The following is a 22,332-nucleotide window of genomic DNA, read 5'->3' on the forward strand; positions in this document are numbered from 1 at the left end:
TTCAAGCAAGCCTAGAGAGAAGTCCATTCCGCTCGGTCCGCTCCGTACATCAGTCATCCTCCCGCGCGTGCAGTACGACGCGCTTGTTATCTTCTTTTTGCTCTTCGTCATCTGCAACAGCCTTTGCCCATTCTTTCTATAGTTACACGAAGAGGGTCCACTTCTGCTGCATCCACGTGTGATCAAAAAGGGTAGGACCTCTTGAGCTCTGTTCATTTGTGCTGGAGCTGAATTGAGCCATACTTCTCGTCCGTAACACCAGACCTTGCATCTTTGCTATTTTTTAAAAAAATAAAAATAAAAAAAAACATGCTTTAAGCACTTGGTGAATATGCGACTTGTCTACCTATGCCACCAACATCTTCATTTCCAGTTTCTTCCTTTCCCTCCCTGAATAGTTGAGACCCAAATCAACATATCCCGATCGTCTTTCAGAATGCCCGCACAGCGTCCTCGCGCGGCTTTTGAACCGCTTTCCCCAGACCTAGACCTAGAGGCTTTAGTGGAATCGACACCGAACTTCGAGTTTGTTACCAGGATTCACTGCGATGCTATCGATCAGAATGACTTGGATGATTTTGAGAAACTTGTTGCACTTCAGGTTGTTCGATTGGGCAGACCGTTGGTCATTGAGGGTTTTGAGAAAAGGCTGAATCATACCCTTTTCTCCGAGAAGTGGCTCAGGGGCCATTATTCTGCAAAGAGTGAGTAAGCCTGGTTGCTCAGGAGTCTTGAAATCCCAGCTGACAACATGTGTCGTGTCAAGCGGAATATGCGCGGAATTTAAGTACAAAGACCGACTTGCCTCTGACGATAGGACATTATCTTAAAAATATGCCGCTTCTTACTGATCAATGGACACCATACAACTACAAAGACACTGATCGGCAGCGGATATATCTGAAAGATATTGATTGCCCCCCCGAATGGCATGATGAATTGAAAGAAGTCATACCGTCGCCGGTCTTTTATCTCAACAAGGCTCACTCGAACGCTCCGGTGGCCAGAGCTGGTGATTTGATGAGCTGTCTTCCTCTAAACGCACGTGCAGAGAATCTTATGTGCTACATCGGCCATGAGGGAACCTATACACCAGCCCATCAAGAGATGTGTGGCAGCCTCGGCCAGAATATAATGGTTGAAGCATCTGATGGTTCAGCTGAATATGGAAAAGATACTAAGCAAGGATCTTCTATCTGGTTCATGACGGAGAGCAAGGACCGCCGTGCTGTCTCGAATTACTGGATGTCCACGCTTGGTCATGACATTGACATCGAGGACCATTTCGCACAGATAAACGCTTGGAAAGCAGCCCCATTCAAAACATACGTCGTCGAACAGAGACCAGGAGATTTCATTCTTATACCGCCTCTAGCAGCACATCAGGTGTGGAACCGCGGAACGAGGACAATGAAGGTTGCTTGGAATCGGACCACCGTGGAAACCTTGGACAAGGCCTTACATGAAGCTCTACCTCACGCAAGAATGGTTTGCCGGGATGAACAATATAAAAACAAGTCCATCGTGTTCTACTCGCTCGAACACTACTCCGCCGTACTTAAAAAAGCCCAGAAATCCGATATAAATCGCCCGACCTACAAGAAACTGATCAAGGATTTCCAGCAGCTCTTCAATTTGTACAACGAGGTACTTCTTTCTGAATGCTTCGGCAGCAAGTTACCCGGACAAGATGTCGAGTTTATTCCTTATGATAGCAATATCACATGCTCCTACTGTCGAGGAAATATCTTTAACAGGTTCCTCACTTGTCCGAATTGCGTTACTCCATCTATTTCGGATGAGGACGACGCGTACGACATTTGCATGGAATGTTATGCGATGGGTCGAAGCTGTCTTTGCATATCAGCCCTCAAATGGGCTGAGCAATTCGATTGGAACGAACTCGAAGCGAAGCATGAGGCTTGGAGGCAACAACTCCTCAAAGCCAAGTCAGAACTTGAGCAGACATACTTGCCTTTGGATACACAAAGAGAGCGACTGAACAAAAGGACGCTGGCTGAAATTTGCCAAAAAGAGCTAAGTAGGCGGCCTTGGGTCGATATCAGCAAACCAATCGTCCAGTCAGAACCTATGGAAGGGAAAGATAGTGACACGGAGGAGATCGTCTCTGCACGCAAAAGACGAAAAATGTCTCGGGGAGATCAAACAGAGAAGGTTGGTCGGTGTCACATTTGCAGGTATCTTGAACCACTGTGGAAACTTGCCTCATGCACACATTGTGGCAAGTACTATTGTTATGGAAGTCTCTATAGGGCTTTCAACATGCTTCCGCAACAGACAATGGAGGTTCTGGATTGGAAATGCCCTAAATGCAATAAAATTTGCAGTTGTGCTGCCTGTCGCCGGGATCCGACGATGCGCCCTTTCGAGCCCACATGCATGTTACTCGGCCATGACACCCGGAAAATTGCGGATCCGCGTAGCGTGGAAAGTCTTGTAGACTTCCGGCATTCGAATCTACGCTGGTTAAAGAAGGCTGCGGAAGATGAGACCGATGGACCGAAGGAGCATCAGCCTCAGCATCACCAGAATGAGGATGAACAGCACAATCAGCTGGCACCTGGGCAGGGCATCCAACTAGACGAGTCCTCTACAGTCCCAGAATCTTCGACAGACTATGAAGGCATTCTGGTAGATCCTGCTCTGGAGAGATTGCTGCTACCTGAGGGTGGAATGTCTACACCGTCCGGTAATCGGTTAATATGAATTTATGAGCGGACATGAGAACTTTCACATGTAGGATACATTGGTAGCAAGTTGGGTTCTGATATTGGTCATTCAAGCGAGTGGTATTCGTTTCTTTCAAGCCGATTTGTTGATAACGCGAAAAAGACAACTATTATGCTTCTCAAGCTTGCAATAAGAAACAGACATCAGTGCCATGCTTGCCTAGTGGATGCGCTCGTAGGTGTTGCCTCTTGGTCGGCCAGCCAGGAATGCTTCCTCATTCTCGAAACAATAGGTTTAGCGGGGCGCATTAGGCCCCTTTATAATTGTATCGAAGAGTCTCAAGATCCTTGATGTCAACGGACGACATGACCCTGCTCGCGACCCAGACAGTCGCTAACATTGCTAGGTAGAATGAGCGACACCAGTCTTGACTAGGTACGGGAAATCTGGCGAAGTACTAACCTCCAGGAACCGAGGATGTAATCAGCTCGGTGCTGAACCACGATTCTTTGGATGTGAATACAAAGTGGATCAGCACTAAGGATACGCAGCTCGCTGCATTGACGAGTGGAAGAAGTTGCCGGGCTTGGGTGTGGCCATTCGAGTCCACCATGCGTCTTTTGCCCTTGCTATCGTGACGTCGATGCGGTAGATACCTCATGATGTGGGCGGTTGCCAACAAAGACAGTACACTCACAAGGGCTACGCACCGGTCAATAGTGGCAGACGAACTGGAGAGCAGTGGGAGAAGATAAATGGCCGCGGACAAGAGGGGGATGGCGGCGAAGATAATCTAAACCATGATTGACCATGTTGTTTAGCGGTGTCCGCCACGCTTCGACTTGCCATGATTAGGAAGGGAACCTCATTACACTATATTCAGAGTTTCGCTTGTCGTTCAGTAGTTTGAGGGTCTGGATTACGCACTCTTGCTCTGCAGGTCTATTAGTGAAATTTAAGCGTCGCAAGCTGTAAGCCAGCCTTCCTCGCTGGCCAATCGATCACACAGACCTTCTTCATCCAACTCTTCGCGAGCATACTCATCATCTCCCAGATCATCTGGATAGCGGAACGCGCGCCGAAGCCTGGCAGCCGCCATCATTTCTCAGAGTTCGGAAGACCCAGTTATGAGAGGGAAACTCGAGACACCTTCAATGGGCTACAGAGTTATCCGGCGACTCAGTGAGGTCGGGGCCAGGCTCACTTCTGATGTGTTGCTTGAAATACAGTACATCACACAACTAACCGGCTTAATGTTTCGGTATAGTACTTTACCTATCTAGTACGGTGTACAGTACGGAGGATAGTCGATCGCTATCCAATGATTGGCACCGACTGTAATTCTTACGCTACTGGAACTAAGCCCTCCCCAGTAGGCGGTAAGCCATGTGATTCCCCGTATAATCATGTACAGTACATACCAATTTTAATATAGACCCTCATAATCCTAATGAAAAGAATGAAAGAAAAAGACTCCCTAATAAAGGGCCCTACTAGTAATGCCTTCGGCTTCTGAAAACCCCAGTAATCCCTAATGTGAGACGATTTTTACCGTGGACTTGTCTTTTCGAATATCAATGCCGGTAGCAATAGAAATTCAACCGGTGTCAAATAGCCATCATCTGTACGGAGTAAACTGTTTGCTCCGTTTGCTAAGCTTGCGACTTTTGGGCCCGCTGTCCAAAACTCCCGAGGCCAAACACCCTCTCGCGGTTATCTCAGAACTCTTTACGCCTCCCAACCCTAGGCCTGTCGATGAAATAAAAGACTACATTTATCTGGCGGGATTTTTACTGTCTTGAGAATGTTGTTACCCACTGCAAGACGGCGCATTGGCGTCCCACAACTGCCTGGCGCTCGTCGCCGAGCTCTTCCTCCTCGTCGCAGCTTGATCCCTGCCCCGCGCTCCAATTCGGGCCCTCTCATGGAGCGTCGAGCAGATCGAGAATTGCCGTCTGTCAACAGCGAGAGCCGCTGGCTCCGCACACTGCCACTCTTCGCGGTTGTTGTGGGCGCGGCTATGCTGGGTATATTCAATTATCAGAAGTCATCTTCAAGCGTGGTCAGCAGCACACTGTATGCCCTGAGGACCTCGCCGAGAGCCCGTGAGATTTTAGGGAATGAGATCTACTTCGCCCAAAAAATCCCATGGATCAGTGGTGAAATGAATCAGCTACATGGACGCATTGACATCTCATTTTGGGTCAAGGGAACCAAAGGGCAAGGCAAGATGAGGTTTCGGAGTATTAGACCCAACCGCATGAGCTATGTGCGTCCCCCAACTAAGACCTCTTTCCCCTCGAATGGCAAATGTAACTTTAGCTAACCAGCAATTGCATCAGTTTTGCACAGAAGAATGGAGCCTGGAAACAGAAGACGGAACAGTGGTGCAACTCCTTGACAGTGATATCGACCCGTTTCGGCACAGCAACTAGGGAAATAATGCTGAGGTTGTGGCGTACATTGTATTTTCTGTGTGGTACACGGTGTCTGGGAATCTTTATTTGTAGATATTTTGAGATCCATGTGCATTGTGCTCAGGCGTTCGGTCATTGGAGGGCTTCTCTGTTCTTTCCTTCGCCACTCTTTCGGATTTCGACATAGAGGTTCATAGCACGGCAGGAACGATATGGAAGCAGCAGTTTTGAGTGGATGAAAGAGATCTGATCTGATATGGATATCATTTACATGTCAAATAAAAATGTCGCTCTATGGAGGAAAAAATAGTATGGTGTTATGGTACATCTCACGGATGAAAGAACGGTGAGGGAGATTGGCAATCGAAAGTTGGGCGGAGGGAGAATGCTTTCGAATTGGTTATCAAGATGATTTAGAGACCAGCTTGACTTTCGGCCAAGGCTTTTTCAAAGCATCCTGTATTCTGACAACGCAACCTTTGGGGCCACTGATGGAACCTAGAGTACAGAGATACACAATGATCAGTATTCGATGTCGCCCTACATTCACTCAACTGCAGGTCGAAAGGCCTGCCGGGGACGGCTGGTATGTGACTTACCATTAACCACGACAATTCCACTCTTCTGATCCACTTGAAGTATCTTAAGATTCTGCACTGTGTTCTGCTCATTTCCCATATTTCCCGCCATCTTCTTGCCGGGGTAAACACGGGAGCCACCGCCCTGACTGGGACCTGCGGAACCAAGCGAACGGTGCGTCAAACTGACACCGTGACTGCGATCTTGACCTCCAAAACCATGTCTCTTCATCACACCGGCAAACCCCTTTCCCTTGGAGTTTGATCGCGCATCAACATACTGGCCCACCTTGAACCAGTCGGCGTTGACCAATTTTCCGACAGGCAAGAGGCCTCTCTCATCCTTCACCCGGAACTCGTATATGTGGCGCTTCGGCGAGATCCCGTTGGCAGAGAAGTGACCCAATAGCGATTTGGTCAGGTTGGCAGGCCTCCTCCAGCCAGCGCCCATCTGGACGGCAAAGTAACCATGCTTCTCTAGCGTCTTGTGCGAAACAACCTCAACTCGATCTAGTTGGAGGACGGTGCAAGCGATACGTTTCCCGGATGTCGCGTCGTACAGACCGGTCATTCCTTTCTTGATCGCAATCGCACCAGTGCGCAGGGGAAGCGTGTTAGCCTTGCGCTCCAAGGCCGCCGTGGGAGTCGACTTCAAAACAGGTAGACCCGGACCGATATCGAAGCGGGAGGTCTTCGGGGGGTTCAATGAGCGGATACCGAAAGTGCGAACGGGGACATGACCATGGACGGCGGAACGAGGGCTCCGGATGGAGCGAAAGGGAATATGAGCCAGCTGCCCGAAAAGACGAGGCGACATGGCGAAGCTTAGCCAACCAACGGGAAGAGCGGGAGCAGGGGCTTGTGGTGGTATCGCGAAGCCGTGATATGGAGGAGGCCGTCGTCCTTTTTCCCAGCCGAGATTTCTGGAAGGCTTGCGGAGACAACCTCGAAGGCGGTGAGTAGCCCCGGCGGCCTGGCTGCGCCAGGCAGAGAGATGCTCCGGTACTGAACAACTCTCGCCAGTTCGTCGGAGTAATTACCGAGTACTCCGTACTTGGGCATACATTCAAATTACCATACATACAGAGCCTCTTCATGCAAAAATCCTGGCGGCCAAGTCGGTCAAACACCTGGTGGGCTGGCATCGGAGGCCGGATGCACCGGCACGCCGATAAACCGGGATAGATTGCTTATAGTAGCGAATAAATATCAACTACGTACCTCGATAGTTTCTCACTATCTGCGCCCGGAACGTCATCAGACAGCAATCTTCAATTCCGCTTTTTTTTTTCTAGGACGCCTAGCCTGCTGCGCGCCTAGTCACCTCATTCTGAAGATGCAGCCACGTCGTCCTTTCCTGTCAAGTTTGCTCTTTCAGCTTCCCGGCATAGCCAGAGGAAATTTGGCTATCCCGAAAACATCATCTGCAACGAATTCTATTGCCTTCACTCGCGCCTTTCGATCCTCCGCAACGCACACGTCAATTCTCCAGCGGCGGGCGATCTTCCCTCAATGGAAGCAGGCTCACGGTACTACTAGCGGCACCATACTTCCTAATTTTTACCGACTTCAACAACCATTCCGCCGGTTCTTCCAGTCGTCCCGCGCAAGACACGCGGCGCAAACACCAAAACCAGGCGCTTCACTGTCGCAGCGGTTGCGTAACCTGTCGAAAGAGTATGGCTGGTCCGCCTTGTGGGTGTATTTGCTATTGTCGGCCATGGACTTTCCGATTTGTTTCGCCGCTGTTCGTCTGCTGGGCGTAGAGCGAATCGGCTACTATGAGCACGTCATTTTTGAGTCTGTCAAGGGAGCGGTGGATGCTGTCTGGCCGAGCAAGCAGGGTGCCAATGCAGACTCGGAACAGGACAAGAGCTTGACAACCAACACGGATACTCGGGAAGGTGCGGCACAGGCGCAAGGTAACGGCGAAAATGCTAGTAAGTGTCTTATGTTAAGCCCTTCACTCATTCAGGCTTTGGCAGTGACTAACTGCCATGGCTTTTCCAGGTCTATGGACACAACTTGCACTTGCCTACGCGATTCACAAGAGTCTCATCTTTATTCGAGTACCCTTGACAGCAGCCATTACCCCTAAAGTTGTCAAAGCTCTGCGACAGTGGGGTTATGATATTGTCAAAGGCAGACCGAGGGGCATGTAAGATCCTGCGATTTCTTGTGAACATCAGTCGGACTGGCGGATACACACAAGCATCCGCCGTTTTCTTTGCTGCATAGCGTTCGGTCATGCTAGATATGACATGATAGATAATTGTACACTATCTGGTATATTTAATTATTTGGGACAGAAGATTCCACGCCTCAAACATTGAGCAATCAACATTCGCGTCAGAACCTAGCCACCAACGAAAGTTGACTCAGAGATGTGAATGAGAAGGCACCATAGGCGATGGGTTTCATGCAGACAACCACAACAAATAAGGCAGAGAAAGAAATGTCAACGTGTACAAATCATCAGAAGCGGCGACACACAGATCTGAATACATGAAGACATGAAGATGGCAAGGAGATCATAATCTGCCGCTGCCCGTGTTTGTCTCGAAATGGGTTCATCCTTAACGACGATAAGTGAACGAGATGCAAGGTTGCATGGGGAAGGCGGCCAAGGATGCCAGAAGTCGATTACCAGTTCACATATCAATTGTATCATTGAACCTTAGGATGCCGTTGGCTTTCATGACACCGTTGACACCGTCTGGCATGCGATATGCCCAATCCGCCACACCCACAGGATCGGTAGTTTGCAAGACGTCCATTCTGTCAGGTTGGTTGGCATCGTCCGAAGTATCTGCCACCAACACGAGGCCAAGTTCCTTTATTGTATCCACCAAGGCGGGCACAACGTTCTACAGACAACGAGTTTTAGTCCCTGGCGTGAAAAGTCGACCCAAATGGTTGGGGAGGCAAGCACATGACAAGACAAATACATACCAGTAGGCTAGACCGACATATTAATCCCATGAAGTTGTTGCTCTGCGCTATTCGGGCGGAATCCTTAATGGACATCGAAGCTCGTCCGCTGCTGTTAACATCAGGAAGTGCGTTGACATCACGAGCTAAGTCCCGAATCTGACCAAGGTCATTGCAGAGTAGAACAGGGTCTTAAAAAGCGAGCTACATCAGCGTACTTCTCAGGAGAGATTAAGAAGGAATTGAGAGCCTGACTCACAGTTGGGCTGCTTCCAGTTTAAGGCAATGCAGATATTGGGATTGTAAGAGGTGAAGACCACAGAACGCATGATATCAGGGCTCTGGTCGCGCGCGATTCGAGCGTGGTCAAAAACTTCTGTGAGAATAGCATCCGCAAAAGTATTAACGTCCGGCAGGGAGGCCATATGTGATGCACGCTCCTCCATCGCCGACGGGTATAGCACGGATAAATTGACGCTGACGCTGAGCGGTAAATGATGGAAAACGTCTCGCAAAGACAGAAATGAGGAAGCTAGCTGACGATGAGCTTGGGCTAAGTCGTTCAAAGCAGACACCCGTAAAAACCGGAGCATTTCGAGATGATCCACACCGCATTCGACGCCGATTGCTCGAAACTGGGCGTAGGTAAGCTGACAGATTGGTATCTCAATGCCATGATACTCGATCGCGAACTGGGGGTAAAGAACAGGGACCCGGTCTCGGGTCAACTGCACAAAGAGCTGAATGTGATCACCGGACAAACTAGAGCCTGTGACGAGACCATTGTGTTCATGATCAACAGCACTAGTCGCCTTCCAATACGTTGCGAAGTGGGTAATCTCTAGCGGGTCGCCGTGGTATGGTTTGATTACTTGAAAGTTGAACCGCAGTTGACCAATAGATCGTAGCCTGGGGTCAAATAGTGGTAGGGAACATGTACCAGTGCTGGAGCTTTCCGCTTTGAACATATTGGGAAGCGCTACCGTCTTCGCAATCACTTTAGACCCGAAAGTAGGGAAAATTTCGAAATCAACGGCGAAGGTGTCAAGGTTGTCAACATGGAAGGATATCATTCTCGAGTCTTCCTGTATAGGGAGCATTATGGTCCGTGGAATCAGATCGGAGAGCTTGGAGGATATGGTCAGGCGTGCAGCAGGATGCCGACCTGCTTGATCGAACAGAATCGAGCCAGTGCTCCCTGGGTCAAACAAGATCTGAACGAAAACCTTTTTATCCAGGAAGTTGTGACCATATCGTCTCAGGGGTATGATTGGTGGCGGGAGGGACAGATCAGGGATGCCATCCGCCATATCCATGTTATCCGCATCTGTCAAATCATTCATACCAGAAGCATAATCATGACCCGAGTCCTGCAGCTTCACGCCGTTCAGAAACCCAAGAGGCTTTTGCGGAGACTGTAAAGTAATGCTATGGGACCAAAGCAGAAGCATACACTCCAAATGGCCCTCCCACGCGGCGTAGTACATTGCGGCAAGACATTTCTCATCCACAGCACCGGCATCAACGCCCAGTTCCAGAAGCGTACGTAAACAACCCACACAGCCCTCGCTGGCTGCATGAAATAGAGGTGTCCATTGGTACAGTTTATCACGTTGGTCCATGTTAGCTCCGTGTTGTTTGAGGAGAAGGAGCAGTTGCGGGGACTGGGAAGCTCGTGCCACCATGTGTTGGGGGTACAAGCCCTCTGCATCGGGAAGCAGCCTCGCATCGCGTTCTAACAGCATTTGAACGATTGGAATTGATCCATACTGACAGGCGAGATTCAGGGGGATATGATCCGACTCGGAATTTGGGTCGATGCGGGCATTGTTGCAAAGCAGTTGCTCCGCGCAGGCCAGCTGATCCTTAACAATGCTGTGAATCAAGGGCGTGAAATTGTCATGGTCCATCACATCAATTGTATGAGGTCCAGCCTTCAGCAGTTCCCGTACCATCTCTACCCGACCATGCATACAGGCGTAGTGTAGAGGCAATCTACCGTAGACATCACATCTGGAAATATCGACTCCTGCTGTTAGTCCTGCCTTGAGAACAAATTCCCGACCGGAAATGGCTGCTTCGTGCAGGCAGTTGCGTTCATTGATATCATCTTCAGCATTTATGTCAACCAGGCCACTTTCCAGGAGCACTGCAAGCACTTCGTCAGAGAATTCATTGATGGCGGCGAGGAAGGTGCGAGTGGCACGAATTGAAGCGTCCGGGGATGATTGTAACTTTGCTGTCCATTCACGTAGCGCCTGAAGGTTCCCTGAACTGGCTGATTGCAGGATTTGTAGATCGAGATCTTCCTCATCTGGCCCGAACGATTGCGAGGCTGCACTCCTATCCACTGGACGAATGGTATCAAAATGAATATTTTCGCCTTCCGCCCATGCTTCTAGCTCCAGCCGTGCTGTTGTTGCTCGGTCCGACAGATCTCGCAAAACGTCTCTATTGAAGCATGGCTGTACTTCAACAGCTCGGTGAAGATATAATTCTTTCATGCGAGACTAGAAATTCCGCACATGTAAGCAAAAGCATGGTAGTACAAGGCTGAATGAGCGACTGCGCCACGACGGAGAAAGGAACTTAAAGAAAGATCAGGTTGTTCAGACCTTGGAAGTTTTATCCCACTATGACTACATGGTTAGCTGATTTAATCGCAGATGGGCGCAGTTTCCAGTTGGAGACGCACCTTCTTCAGAATTTTCGACATTGCCGTCTCGTTGATTTCAACAAATTGCTTCGAAAGATTGACGATTTGTCAGAATAAATCATGTGCAGCCGCAATGCCAAGTCAAAGCTCACTTGTAATTTATTGAGATCACCATCGAATTGCTGAAACCCCTCGAACAGCGAGACATAATTTGCGGGCGCTTTGGAGTTTGTCACTGCTCGCGATTGAATGACCCTTTTCTTGTCGACTAGGGTTTTCAGCCGGAGTGAGAACTATGTGCTGCCATCAGTCTCCCATGGTTGTCACAAAAAAGACTACATGGCATCAACGTACCTCGGCTTCCTTCTGTAGATAGAAGGCATTGACTTTTTCAATCTCCCGTTCCTGAATTGTGCGGTCAATCAGAATGTCTCCACGGCCAATTCCAGCACGTATCCCTACCAGTCGAAAGAAGAACACCTCTTTATTCGCCCGCAGGGCAGCTTGCGCCTCAGGAACATCTTGCGCTGCACCTGCGACGCTTTGTGCCGGGATGGTGGGCGTGGCGCTCAATTGTTTGATGAGCTATCACAGGTGATTCAGTCAAACTAGCTCTCAAAGCAGCAAGCAGAGTGGGAAAGTGGATTATGCAAAGCAAGTGGAAAGGCTTGACCGACCTTCTTTAACGCTTTATAATTCACGAAGCTTGCAGCATATTCAGGGAGATCGAGCTGTCTGCGCTGAATTTGTTTGCCGAACTTCCTTTTTCCCGAATCATCAGGGTCGGCACAGGGAAGGGCGCGGGGCGAAGGAAAGGGCATAGGTGGATCCTTACATCTTAGAAGACGCTGCGCTGCGCTGCGCAGGACGTAGCGATGGCTTGGAAGGGCCTTTGATGCACTGGAGTGCCGGGCGATGCTGAATCAAGCGGCACAACACAAGCTATAACAATATTCGTAAGCCAAGAGATAGGTGAAGTAGAAGGCAAGCACGAATATGTCGGTCACCCCGAGCTCGAAGAGCAGTGGCTGATGGAGGCGATTTCGGGGGATGCCCTCCACTCGAAAGAACAGTGACGGGATATACCAAGAAGGAAGAGAAAGAGAAAGGAAATAGAAGGGGGAGGGGGAGGAGCGAGAGGGGTAGGGGCGGAGGTGGAAAGACGAGCGACGGACAATGATAATGGGGAACCGAGACAGAGAGAGAGTGAGTGAACCTTAGCGGCACTTCTTTCAATCGGACGATTGTCTAGTCCCAAAGAATGACAGACCACCAAATGACCGTCGCAGAAGCAGCAGTGATACCAGCTGTGCTCCGTGCTAATGGCCGTTTACTACCAACTTGGGGTAGAAGAAGTACGTAAGAAGTAGGTAGGCTTGAAGGGCTCCCGTCTGAAGGGCCAGAAGCACTGGAACCAAGGCGAGGGGGGGGCACTCACACCTGACCTCGGGAGGGAGCACGGGGAAAGCGAAAAAGAAGACAAGAGAGGAAGGAAGAGAGAGGGGAGTAGGAGAAGGAAGGGCCCACGAAAGCGAATCGTTGCTGCTTCCTCAATCAGCAACGGTAGGAGGTAGGTAGTAGCTTGGACCTGCTAGTTACTCACCGTATGGAGTCTAAGAACCAGGTAAGTCTGGGCCCTGAGGTATTAGTACAGTGCTTGGTAGGGACTCCTAAGTCGCTCGGCACTTGCGAATGAGAAGATCAGAAAGGACTCGTGCCGGGGGGAGGCGCACGGCGGAGTGGTGTTGTTGACCGGCCAATGTCAAGTCAACGGTCAAAGTGAAGGGTTGAAGTCAATCAATGACCCATCACTGCATTAATCGATAAGTTCCCTTAGTAGGAGATGTGGGGAGCTCTGGGTAGCTGTTCCCGGCCCAATCACCGCTTCCAAGATGCCCACGTTCTTTTCAGTCTCCCGTCGCGGATGCAATGCAGTGGAGTGTCCATCAACCTTCCTTGAATGATCATACACCTGCTGAACCTACTACGCATAGCACGGAGTGCAGTAGGGTGAATACAACACCTTTTAAGTAGGTCGGTACTGGTACTGTATGTAGTACCAAGTAATCCAACCATTTGTCTGAATGAAAACCGATGGACTTGTCCCCTTCTTGGCCAGTTCCTAGGCGGTGACACGTGCACTGCACTGCTTTGTGCCACTTTTCTGCCATTTTGTCTACCAAGCTACTTGTGCGGTACATATAATTATGCCATACGTACAGTACTTCGTTCCCTTTCCATTACCGAGTAGAGTACGGAGTACGTACATAGTAAACATGCTATTCCCTTTTTGGTTTCATCTCCCCCGTTCTTTTTTCTTTTCTGGCCGGCGGCCGATCCTTGGCGTGCACTGCATAATAAAAAGGAACTTGGTCGCATTCGGCCTAATGGAGCAGTAACTCGGTGCCTCGCAAACAATGAATGGACCACGCTCTCTACAGCTCCCTAAGAACAACGCCTGGTTCTGGTTGTGATTCCGGTTGCATGCTAGACGGCGGGCTATTGCTCTTCCCTTGTGGCGGATCATTCAACGGAGATCTTGATATACTATACTTCGGGAATATCGCATACCTTGTTGCTTACCAGGATGCATCAACTATCGAGCTTAAGGTGAAACCAACATGTTCTAGACATATGTAGCCACATTTCCTGCCGCATTCGACGGTAAGGATGCCGAAGATGATGGGCAGTATGAGGAGACTTATTTATGGCAATGAAACCGGACCCCCCCCCAAAAATAACAACTGCCCCTACTTGAATGATGTTGAAAGCTACAGGCTTGTCACATACTGAGTTTGCGGTTGAGGCACACAGGTTGCAGCTTTAATCGAGCTAATAAAATTCCAGACCATATTAAGCAAAATTTACCTAGGCAGAGCAAGAGTGACAACCATAGAAACAGGAAAAATATATTGACCGGGGGGGGCTAGGAAAACAACACAGTAGCCTTTCTGAAACGCAATGTCAAAGGGGGTGGCTGTGGAATTGTCATGAATGTACAGGTTGCAAGTGTGAACTGAGAAGGATTTTCAGATATCAAATCGACAAGGGGAATCAAGTGAGCACCACAGAGAATAGTGATAGTAAGCAAAAACATGGCCAATATAGTTCCGCCAGAAAGAGTGTAAAAATATAATTGAAAGATAGAAGAAGGCAAGACAAGCCAGCCTGATGATGATACGTTGGCGACCTTTGCAAGATCGCAGGAATTTGTGATTTCGAATATTGATGCAGTCTCTTGTAGGTTGAGAGAATTGGCATCTTCGATAAAGGAATGTTAATTTGGGCAAAGAGACAAGGCGATGCTTGATTCTTGATCCCCCATTTTCTTGGCATAAAAGTCAACCCACTTGTAAGGACCGCATGAGGTTCAAAAGCACCTTATACAGGCTGGAAAGGTGTGTAGCCAGGTGAGAAAGAAAAGGTACAATGTCTGAACCTAGAAATTCTGGGCAATACCGGCATTTCCCTGCCGGGGAAACACAGCGGGATTTTCAATCCGGGTGTTACGCCGTGCTTGAACATCTCGAATGACCGGGGGGGCACCGCCGTACGGACCGTCACCATAAGCCCCATACTGCGGTTGAATATCGCTATAATATGGATTATCGTCATAAAAGCCACCGGCAGGGTGTGTGGCAGACATATGGCTTTCGTCCGAGGCCTCCGATCGGTTGGCTGCAGAGTATGCAGATGAAGCATTTGATGGACCACGATGAATATCGACGTTCCGAGTGTTTGTCGCGGCTGCTGGAGCAGCACCAAGGACCCCGATCGGTTCAGTCTCGCCTAACGTACCCTGGCCCTCGGAGTACTGAATAGTCCCGTCACTCGGAGTAGTGGCATGGTGATACCCAGGCGCGCTTCCGGCCTCAGACATAGCTAGCCCGACCCCAGCGCTACTCGAAAGATTGGTCGATGCTTTCCGGCCTGCTGACGTGGTACCCCACCCGCGATACCCGGAAGTATCATCTTTGGGCTCAAAAGCACTTCCGCCCATGATAGGTGGAAGGGATGGATCGTTATTCGGGTTAAAGCCATATTCCTCTACCTCTTTTCTTCTTTCCTCCTCTGCCGCCTTCTTCGCTTTCCATTTCCTCCAAAAATAGAGGGCAGCCAAGACGATAAGAGCCACAGATGCGACAGGCACAACTACTGCGACTGCTATCGTGCCAGCTGCTGAAAGTCCGGAAGAGCTACCGCTGCTGGTACTCTTCGAAGTCCCTGTAGCCGATGAGCCGCTTCCAGTGATAGAAGCCCCGTCCGCCGCCGTCCCCGCAGTGGCTGTTGGAATCGATGTGTCCGTCGAGGTTATAGTGAGGGTTTCTACTCCCGTAGAGCCATTGGTAGGTGTTTGTGTTACGACAGTTGTGACGACATCGACGGTGCGGCTAGTTTCTGACGCAGAAGTGCTGGTAGGAACAGGATCTGTTGTCGTTGACGATGAGGATGAGGTTGACGTTGTCGATGTTGATGTTGTGTGCGATGAGGTGCTCGTCGTCGTAGGTTCCGCCGGGGCTGTTGTGGTCGTCGAAGATGATGATGTTGAAGAGGTATAAGATGATGTCGAAGATTCGGTAGTCGTTGGCACTTGGGTTGTGGATGATTCCGATGTTGAAGATGTTGGGACTGAAGTCTGTGTCGGCGTTTCCGGTTGAGTATCGGCCGAGGTAGCGGCAGCGGCGGCGGCAGTATTAGCGGAAGTTGCTGCCGCCGCAGGTGCGACCGCAGCAGCTATTGCCCTTGAGTCAGTAACTTCGTGAGGGAGCGGAAGGAAGGGAAGAGGAACAGTGCCCAACGCGATAGAAGAGGAGCATTATGGGCGACTTCATACCGGAGGACGACATCGTCCAGTCAGCCTGAACAGAAAGGGCTTCCGACGCAGAATGAACGTGGATCTATTGGGCGGAGCAGTAGGCCAGGATATGGGACGAGCAGCGAAGCGTCGGTCACCAGGAAAGCCAGGCGATGACGCCAGAGCAGGCACCTTCACAGGGGCGAGGGGGGAGAGGGGGTTTATGCGATCGGAGAATTATCGAGTGTAGCCGTTCAAAACAGAATTGAGGCTGAGGAGCACTTGCAGCAAAGGTTGGCGAGTGAATTGTCTCGAAACAAATCGAGAAAAAAAAGGTGATGGTGGGCAATCAAGAGCAAAAGAGTGGATAGCAGAAGTCGGATTGCAGCGGACGTGCGCCCAATGGAAATTTAGAAAGATGGTCGGCAGATACAGTGAGACCAGCGCGTGAGTAGGAAAAGTTGACGGAAGACGACCTAGTCAATGGTCAGGGGAAGAGCCCGAGTCAAGTAAGTAGACTACGTAAGGTAAAAGGTCCACCGCGGTGCTAACCAAGGACGGCCGAGAAAGACGAGAGAGACGAGAGAGTGTGAGAGCGTCAAGAGAAAGGGTCGACTTAACTACCCCGGGGGCGATGGATAAGAGTGAACTGAACCAATCAAAATGGCGACTTACCGATATTGAACTGGGTGCCATGAGACAGTTGAAGAAAGTCTCATATTAAACCAAGAATGCTAGGTGCATCGCCACCAAGTTGAGACAATTAGAGATCATGAACGAGTGACGCGAGAGGGAAGATACAGTAAGACGAGGAGAAATTAAAAGAAGGAGCAGAAAGGAGTGATGAGAGTGAGCAAGGCGAACAAACGAACAAACGAGCGAGCGAGCAAGCAGGAGAGCGCGAGAAGAGAGGGGCAGAGAGTAGAAGGAAGCGGGGAGTCTAGAGTCCTGCAACCAGCAGCTTCATTGGCATTCAGGAGAGAAGAGAATTCGGGGAAAAACCACAGCACCCATGGAAAAGGTCCAAATACTTGGGTGGTGAGCCAGGAACGGGCGAAGAGATCTGAATTCGGCTCCGTACCACTCAGTAATAACAATCATAACTACTTTGGGTAAGGTGGAATCAGCACCTCCGCAGGCGCAGCACCCGTGACCGTGGACCACCCTGCCAGGTACCGGTTCCGTACCGTTTGATACCTTCAGCTACATTCTTTTGTCTGTGTCATGAATTGATGACCTTCGAGACCATCACGTCAAGGTTGCCGGGTGCATTGATAGTGTAACTAACGGTAAGAGGTAACAGGTAGCCAGAACGAATTATGGAGTACTGGCACCTACTACGTAGATATGTACTGTACCTTCAACGTCGTGCCCGGTACCGGACCTGACACTCTTCTCATACCATTGGTAAGATTCCAGAATACTTACTTATCTTTGCATTGGTCGAACTTTTGTCCCCGTGCTAAATCGAGATTCGAGATTTACAATAGTCATACTCTGCTGTAGTACTGTACGAGAACAAGAAGTCTTTTGTTCATCATGTTTGTATGTACATGGCAACGCGTACGCACACCAAAATATAACTACCTCTCAGTACAGTATGTATGAGTACATGTCCAGTACATCCGATAGGTTGAAGTTGATAAATATAGCAACACTGATGTCAACGGTCAACCAGTCAGACCCGACCCAATCCGATCCACCCTGCAACCAGACTATGGTGTCAGTACCGTACATTCTGTCATTCACATCAAAAGGTTGGTAGATGATTGTGTGCCCATCGACAATTTCAATATAATCATCAAATGCTGTGACGGTGGTTGTTGATCCATTTCAATCGTCCACCGTTGTCTATGTTGCTATAGACTACTGTGTCTAGATATGCTGACCCTACCTTTCTCACTGGAATTATACCATGCCCTAACATCGATCCAAGTCTCGAGTATACATTTCCGTGGTTCACACACATGCTGGCCCAACAAGTCGTGCTCATACTTACATCTGCAGTAAGTGACCCTTCAACTTTTCTCGGCGAAGAATGGTTCGCGTCGCATAAAACATTAGTCAGACTCAGACTTGATGCTGTGACTGGCCGTCACAATGCCTCTAATACGCAGAATATTCATGGATCAATAAGGTCAGAACTTACAATAGGGATGGGGCTTGACTTTGACAGAAATATCCCCCATCGATCGGGGAGGCAAGCAGCTCGTACGCAGAAGCTGTCCGTCGAGCCTGCTTCACCACGCCACCTTTCATTATACATCATCAATTTGGGGAGCAGATCTGCAATTCTACTAATAACCACGAATCCCTCTGTATGGACTAGGATTGACAGTGTCGTCGAAATATATCACAGTTACCTCGAGGTCACCCCAACGGAAGCATGCCCTTGAGCATCAACACCCATAGTTATCCTTCAGCGGGCGGGCCTGATTGTGTAATTTACAGCCAATTTTCACAACACATCGATGCAAGTCTTTCAGGGTGACAATCACCTCAGACCTTCAATGTCATGAAGACAATACAGTCCAGTCAAGATACTTATATTGGATACCTGCAGGTTAGCAACCCACTTCTAAGATACAGCATATGTGCAAGTAGTAGATGATAAAACAAGGCCATTGAGACCGAACGCCCAAGGGAAGCGAAATTTGAAATGAAAAGGGCTTCCTTCATAGATTCTTTACGCCACTGACGTCAAAAATCGCAAGTTGACCCGGATCCCTCACGAAGAGATACCGTGATGTTTTAGGAAACGGGAAATAAGTCGTGACAAGGTAGGCGGATACCCAGATGAGTGCAAAATCCTGGAGATCATTACAGTGAGGGGAAAATTTGATGTGTTGCAGATGAGTTGGCACTCCGACTATTGCTGCATATCCCATTTAGGGCGAAGGTTTGATATCAAATCATCCTTGGTGCCCACGGTGCCTGGGGGTAGGCGGCTGACGCGATATGCGCCACTGCGGATATTGTGGAGATGGGCTGACGAGATTCCGGTATGGTTGCTGCGGATGCTGCCGGCATCGCTGCCGGCATCGGTGTTCTTGAATCGCGGCGGGGGTGCAAAGTCCAGAGTGTCGTAAGCACCAGACTTTCGCAAAGCGTGCCTGGACCATAATCAGTACCACATAAATCCCCGCATTGAAGCATGACAGAACGAGATAGACACTTACGCGCTAGGTAAGGGCGATAGATCGTCAAAGGCTGAGACGAGAGGAGAACGCGCTGGGGTCAACGGGCTGAAGGGCTGAAGGCCACCTAAAGGCGTGTCTGGTCGGCCTTCCCTCAAATCCTTGTAGTTCTTGCTGGGGGCATAATCAATCGCCGTCATTATAGATTCGTCTTTCAGCATATGGGGCGTGGGGAGGATCTGAAGTGGCGATGGTGGCGGCGCCGGCTTTCGGGGCTTGGGCGGACCTGGTAAGCGGCCAGAGGCGGATGAAAATGCACGCAGGCCAGGAGAATTGAATCTATCACCGAAGCCACCGTCTGAGCCAGTGGCCATGTGATGAGCGGCACCTTGAAAGCGCGGAGGTGCACGGGGTGGCGGTGTCATGGCACGGCGGGTGACTGGCTCCGCGAATGGTGCAGGGACAGGACTGAAATGCTCTCCGGTGGAAGGATCATAAACATACCCGCCCTCAGCAAAGGCTTCAGGGCCAGCTCCTCCGTAGTAAGTGTCGCGTCCAGTACGACTTTCATCGAAGTACTCCTTGTAGAATGACCGAATACGATTGGCACGCTGTTCAGGGTTATCAGAAGGGTCCTCTGGCGGCAAAGGTCGAAGACCGAAAGTCAGCCGGCGCGTGTCGCGGCGGTGGTCAAGACTAGCATTCTGGACTCGATCCGACGCGTCATGACCCTGGAAAGGATAAGCCACATCCTCGGGGCTGCTGTGAGTACCATATCCTGTCACGCCATGCACATCGACTGACGGGATCGCATGACTGGACTCTGCGTCTCCGTAATCACTAGCCGCATCGCTCACTGGGAGTGATATCCGAGGGGTAGGAGTCGATGTAATCTGCGCAACGTGCGGAGTTGTTATGATGGGAATTGAAGCGTGCAGCGGGGCAGGCGCATCCTGAGCAGAGTTCGACCCTTCTTGCTGGGCAACACTACTGCTAGGCAGAAACAATTCCGGATCTTGTGACTGCTCCAAAGGCGCGGAGGGCAAGATCAGCGAAGGAGGGTCATTATTCGAGCTGCCAATCGATGGACTGGGTTTGACATGACCACTACTGGAGGCCGGTTGTTCAACAGCGACACCTGACACATGAACAGAATTTGGACCTTTTGAGAGATCTACATGGATTTGGGCTTGTGGATTCTGAATTGGACTTGACGGGCTTTCGGTGTTACGGTCGCTTTCAGGATGATCGTAGAGCGGCGGGGATGAGCGAGACATTCGTTGAGCATTGCGAAGCAGTCCTTGGTTCATATCGTCGCCTAGGGGTCCCCTTCGAGTTGATCCGGCAAAACTGGACGCATCGTCCTGAGGACCCCGGGAATGGGATCTCAAGGATGCATTGTCCCCAAGAAATGAGGTTGCGTGTCGATACTTGTCGTCATCGCCGATCATAGATCTTGATAAGGATTGCAAAGATTCTCGCGAATTGTGTAGTCCAGGCGGGAGGAGGTATGGACTTGGCCCTATGTCTAGGGACACTCCCTTGGCATGGGCACCATTAGTCTTCTCGGCTTGTTGCATGGGTTTCGTCCCGGTGGGTGTCAGGTCTAAGCCGAAATCGAGAGATTTATGCTTGTCGTTGGCATCCTCGTTTCGAAGCTTTTTCACGTTCTTGCGGTGGAAGTAAAGCAGGACCGCGATAGCACACACGACGGGGATCCTGAACACCCATTAGCCATAAATGCACCAAGCGTACGACACACCGAATGGAATCATTGTTTTGAGCCTCATCGCATCGGGTCAGGAAGAAGAATAAATCGAAGACATACACTACACCGAGGACAACCGGCAAGGTTGTGGTCATCATTGTGCTCGTGCTTTTTTCACAGCTGTTACCACCACAAGTTGAGGTCGCAGTGGCAGTAGCGACAGACGGTGCAGGGTCTCTTCTCAGCAAAGTTGGTGCGGGAGAAGCAGCAAGGAAGCGAAGACGATCGCGAGGCACAATGTCCGGCCGTAGTGACAACACATCTCTCCCAAGATGCGTGCCCCGGAAGGCCCTGTGCTGATGTCGATGAGTTTGGTGGTACATGGGTCAACCTGACACTAGCGGGCGGCGATCCTGAGAATTGACACCCTGAAGGTCAAGAGGCTGTTGTCTAGAATGCGGCGGTGCTGGCGTTGCAGTAAGATAAAAGCGAGAGATGTCCTCAGCTAGATGATCTGATAGGACATGGGCTTCCGACAATACAGGACCGCTGGCCACGTAACACCCTGGATACAGGTGTGAAGATCGATGGCTTTGAAGACTGTAGAGCAAATATGGTCCGTATTCGGTTCCGAATGAATGAGGACAATGGCGCAGGACAGGTTTCGAACAAGGAGTGGACAGGAACCAAGATAGGCTCCCAGTAATGAATGGCAGCCGAGTGCCCAAGCACCAGCAAAAGAACGGCAGTACAGTCCCCAGGACGGTACTTGGGGAGAGGGTAAAAGGGAGGTGAGGGTGGAGAGGGGAAGGGAGGCAACTAAATGTAGAAAAAGAACGACATGAAGCACCCAGCCAAGAAAGAAAAGAACGAGATTAGAAAGAGGAGAAAGAAGGGGAAAGAGGAAGAAGAAGAGGAAGAAGAAGAAGAAGAAGAAGAAGAAGAAGAAGCAGCCGAGAAGTGACAACGGCAGGGGAGACAGAAAAGAGCAGGGCAGAGAGCACAGTGGAAAGGCGCGAGTAAGCCGATTGTCGTATGGAGACTTTTTTAGTCTAGGTACTCCGTAGTTACCCATTAGACTAGACTACGACTCATAGGTACTAGGGACTCTACTAGGTGAGTACTAGCGGTCTAGATGACCCGTTTCATTTTCCAGTCATTTTGTCAGGTTCAGGTACTAACCAATTGTGGGGAGGAGAGGGGAGGGGGGCTGTGGGGAGATCACCGCATCCATAGTGTACAGTATCGTACCATGCCGAGATCAATTCCAGTCGGGTATGGGACAGAATTGCTTCACTTTGTTTTTTTCCAGTACAAGCATGGGCAGGGGGAGGTTTCTTATCCCGTATCACTATGCTTGTGCTGAATGTCCATCACCAGCTCAGAGGCATTGTCACTGCTGCGCAAGTTGTGGGTTAA

The 22,332-nt window shown here is 50.0% G+C and overlaps 9 protein-coding genes across 9 annotated transcripts; 4 read left to right on the forward strand and 5 right to left on the reverse strand.

The window, feature by feature from the left end:
* Positions 1 to 326: 326 nt before the first annotated feature.
* On the forward strand, positions 327 to 3,088 carry BO72DRAFT_314604 (putative JmjC domain protein). The gene is made up of 2 exons (XM_040940542.1): positions 327 to 704; positions 767 to 3,088. Exons 1-2 carry the CDS (start codon positions 437 to 439, stop codon positions 2,725 to 2,727), a joined length of 2,229 nt encoding a protein of 742 aa, XP_040795541.1. The 5' UTR covers positions 327 to 436; the 3' UTR covers positions 2,728 to 3,088.
* On the reverse strand, positions 2,999 to 3,790 carry BO72DRAFT_391797 (uncharacterized protein; the record flags this gene model as incomplete). The annotated part of the gene is made up of 4 exons (XM_040941872.1): positions 2,999 to 3,093; positions 3,154 to 3,484; positions 3,564 to 3,625; positions 3,703 to 3,790. 4 exons carry the CDS (start codon positions 3,788 to 3,790, stop codon positions 2,999 to 3,001), a joined length of 576 nt encoding a protein of 191 aa, XP_040795542.1.
* Positions 3,791 to 4,377: 587 nt separating this feature from the next.
* Positions 4,378 to 5,489, forward strand: BO72DRAFT_532647 (cytochrome c oxidase assembly factor 1 family protein). Its single transcript, XM_040950446.1, has 2 exons — positions 4,378 to 4,960; positions 5,034 to 5,489. The coding sequence occupies exons 1-2, from the start codon at positions 4,496 to 4,498 to the stop codon at positions 5,124 to 5,126; spliced, it is 558 nt and encodes a 185-aa protein (XP_040795543.1). The 5' UTR covers positions 4,378 to 4,495; the 3' UTR covers positions 5,127 to 5,489.
* A 22-nt stretch (positions 5,490 to 5,511) lies between these two features.
* On the reverse strand, positions 5,512 to 6,503 carry BO72DRAFT_391796 (mitochondrial 54S ribosomal protein uL3m; the record flags this gene model as incomplete). Its single annotated transcript, XM_040941871.1, has 2 exons — positions 5,512 to 5,606; positions 5,708 to 6,503. The coding sequence occupies 2 exons, from the start codon at positions 6,501 to 6,503 to the stop codon at positions 5,512 to 5,514; spliced, it is 891 nt and encodes a 296-aa protein (XP_040795544.1).
* Positions 6,504 to 7,307: 804 nt separating this feature from the next.
* Positions 7,308 to 7,839, forward strand: BO72DRAFT_342823 (uncharacterized protein; the record flags this gene model as incomplete). Its single annotated transcript, XM_040940633.1, has 2 exons — positions 7,308 to 7,608; positions 7,697 to 7,839. Coding segments are annotated over 2 exons (444 nt in total), but the record flags the coding sequence as incomplete, so codon positions are not given.
* A 125-nt stretch (positions 7,840 to 7,964) lies between these two features.
* On the reverse strand, positions 7,965 to 12,094 carry phoC (putative cyclin dependent kinase inhibitor Pho81; the record flags this gene model as incomplete). The annotated part of the gene is made up of 9 exons (XM_040949772.1): positions 7,965 to 8,553; positions 8,639 to 8,808; positions 8,877 to 11,127; positions 11,233 to 11,250; positions 11,313 to 11,360; positions 11,426 to 11,566; positions 11,628 to 11,678; positions 11,736 to 11,858; positions 11,951 to 12,094. 9 exons carry the CDS (start codon positions 12,092 to 12,094, stop codon positions 8,338 to 8,340), a joined length of 3,162 nt encoding a protein of 1,053 aa, XP_040795546.1. The 3' UTR covers positions 7,965 to 8,337.
* A 2,618-nt stretch (positions 12,095 to 14,712) lies between these two features.
* BO72DRAFT_473175 (uncharacterized protein) lies at positions 14,713 to 17,082 on the reverse strand (the record flags this gene model as incomplete). Its single annotated transcript, XM_040947183.1, has 2 exons — positions 14,713 to 16,007; positions 17,079 to 17,082. The coding sequence occupies 2 exons, from the start codon at positions 17,080 to 17,082 to the stop codon at positions 14,713 to 14,715; spliced, it is 1,299 nt and encodes a 432-aa protein (XP_040795547.1).
* A 1,855-nt stretch (positions 17,083 to 18,937) lies between these two features.
* BO72DRAFT_473176 (uncharacterized protein) lies at positions 18,938 to 21,296 on the reverse strand (the record flags this gene model as incomplete). Its single annotated transcript, XM_040947184.1, has 3 exons — positions 18,938 to 19,181; positions 19,248 to 20,924; positions 21,034 to 21,296. 3 exons carry the CDS (start codon positions 21,294 to 21,296, stop codon positions 18,938 to 18,940), a joined length of 2,184 nt encoding a protein of 727 aa, XP_040795548.1.
* Positions 21,297 to 21,618: 322 nt separating this feature from the next.
* Positions 21,619 to 22,332, forward strand: BO72DRAFT_463739 (uncharacterized protein; the record flags this gene model as incomplete). The annotated part of the gene is made up of 4 exons (XM_040946605.1): positions 21,619 to 21,704; positions 21,773 to 21,932; positions 22,011 to 22,029; positions 22,226 to 22,332. 4 exons carry the CDS (start codon positions 21,619 to 21,621, stop codon positions 22,330 to 22,332), a joined length of 372 nt encoding a protein of 123 aa, XP_040795549.1.

This window comes from Aspergillus fijiensis, assembly GCF_003184825.1.
Source record: "Aspergillus fijiensis CBS 313.89 unplaced genomic scaffold BO72scaffold_98, whole genome shotgun sequence".
Classification (NCBI taxonomy): Eukaryota; Fungi; Ascomycota; class Eurotiomycetes; order Eurotiales; family Aspergillaceae; genus Aspergillus; species Aspergillus fijiensis.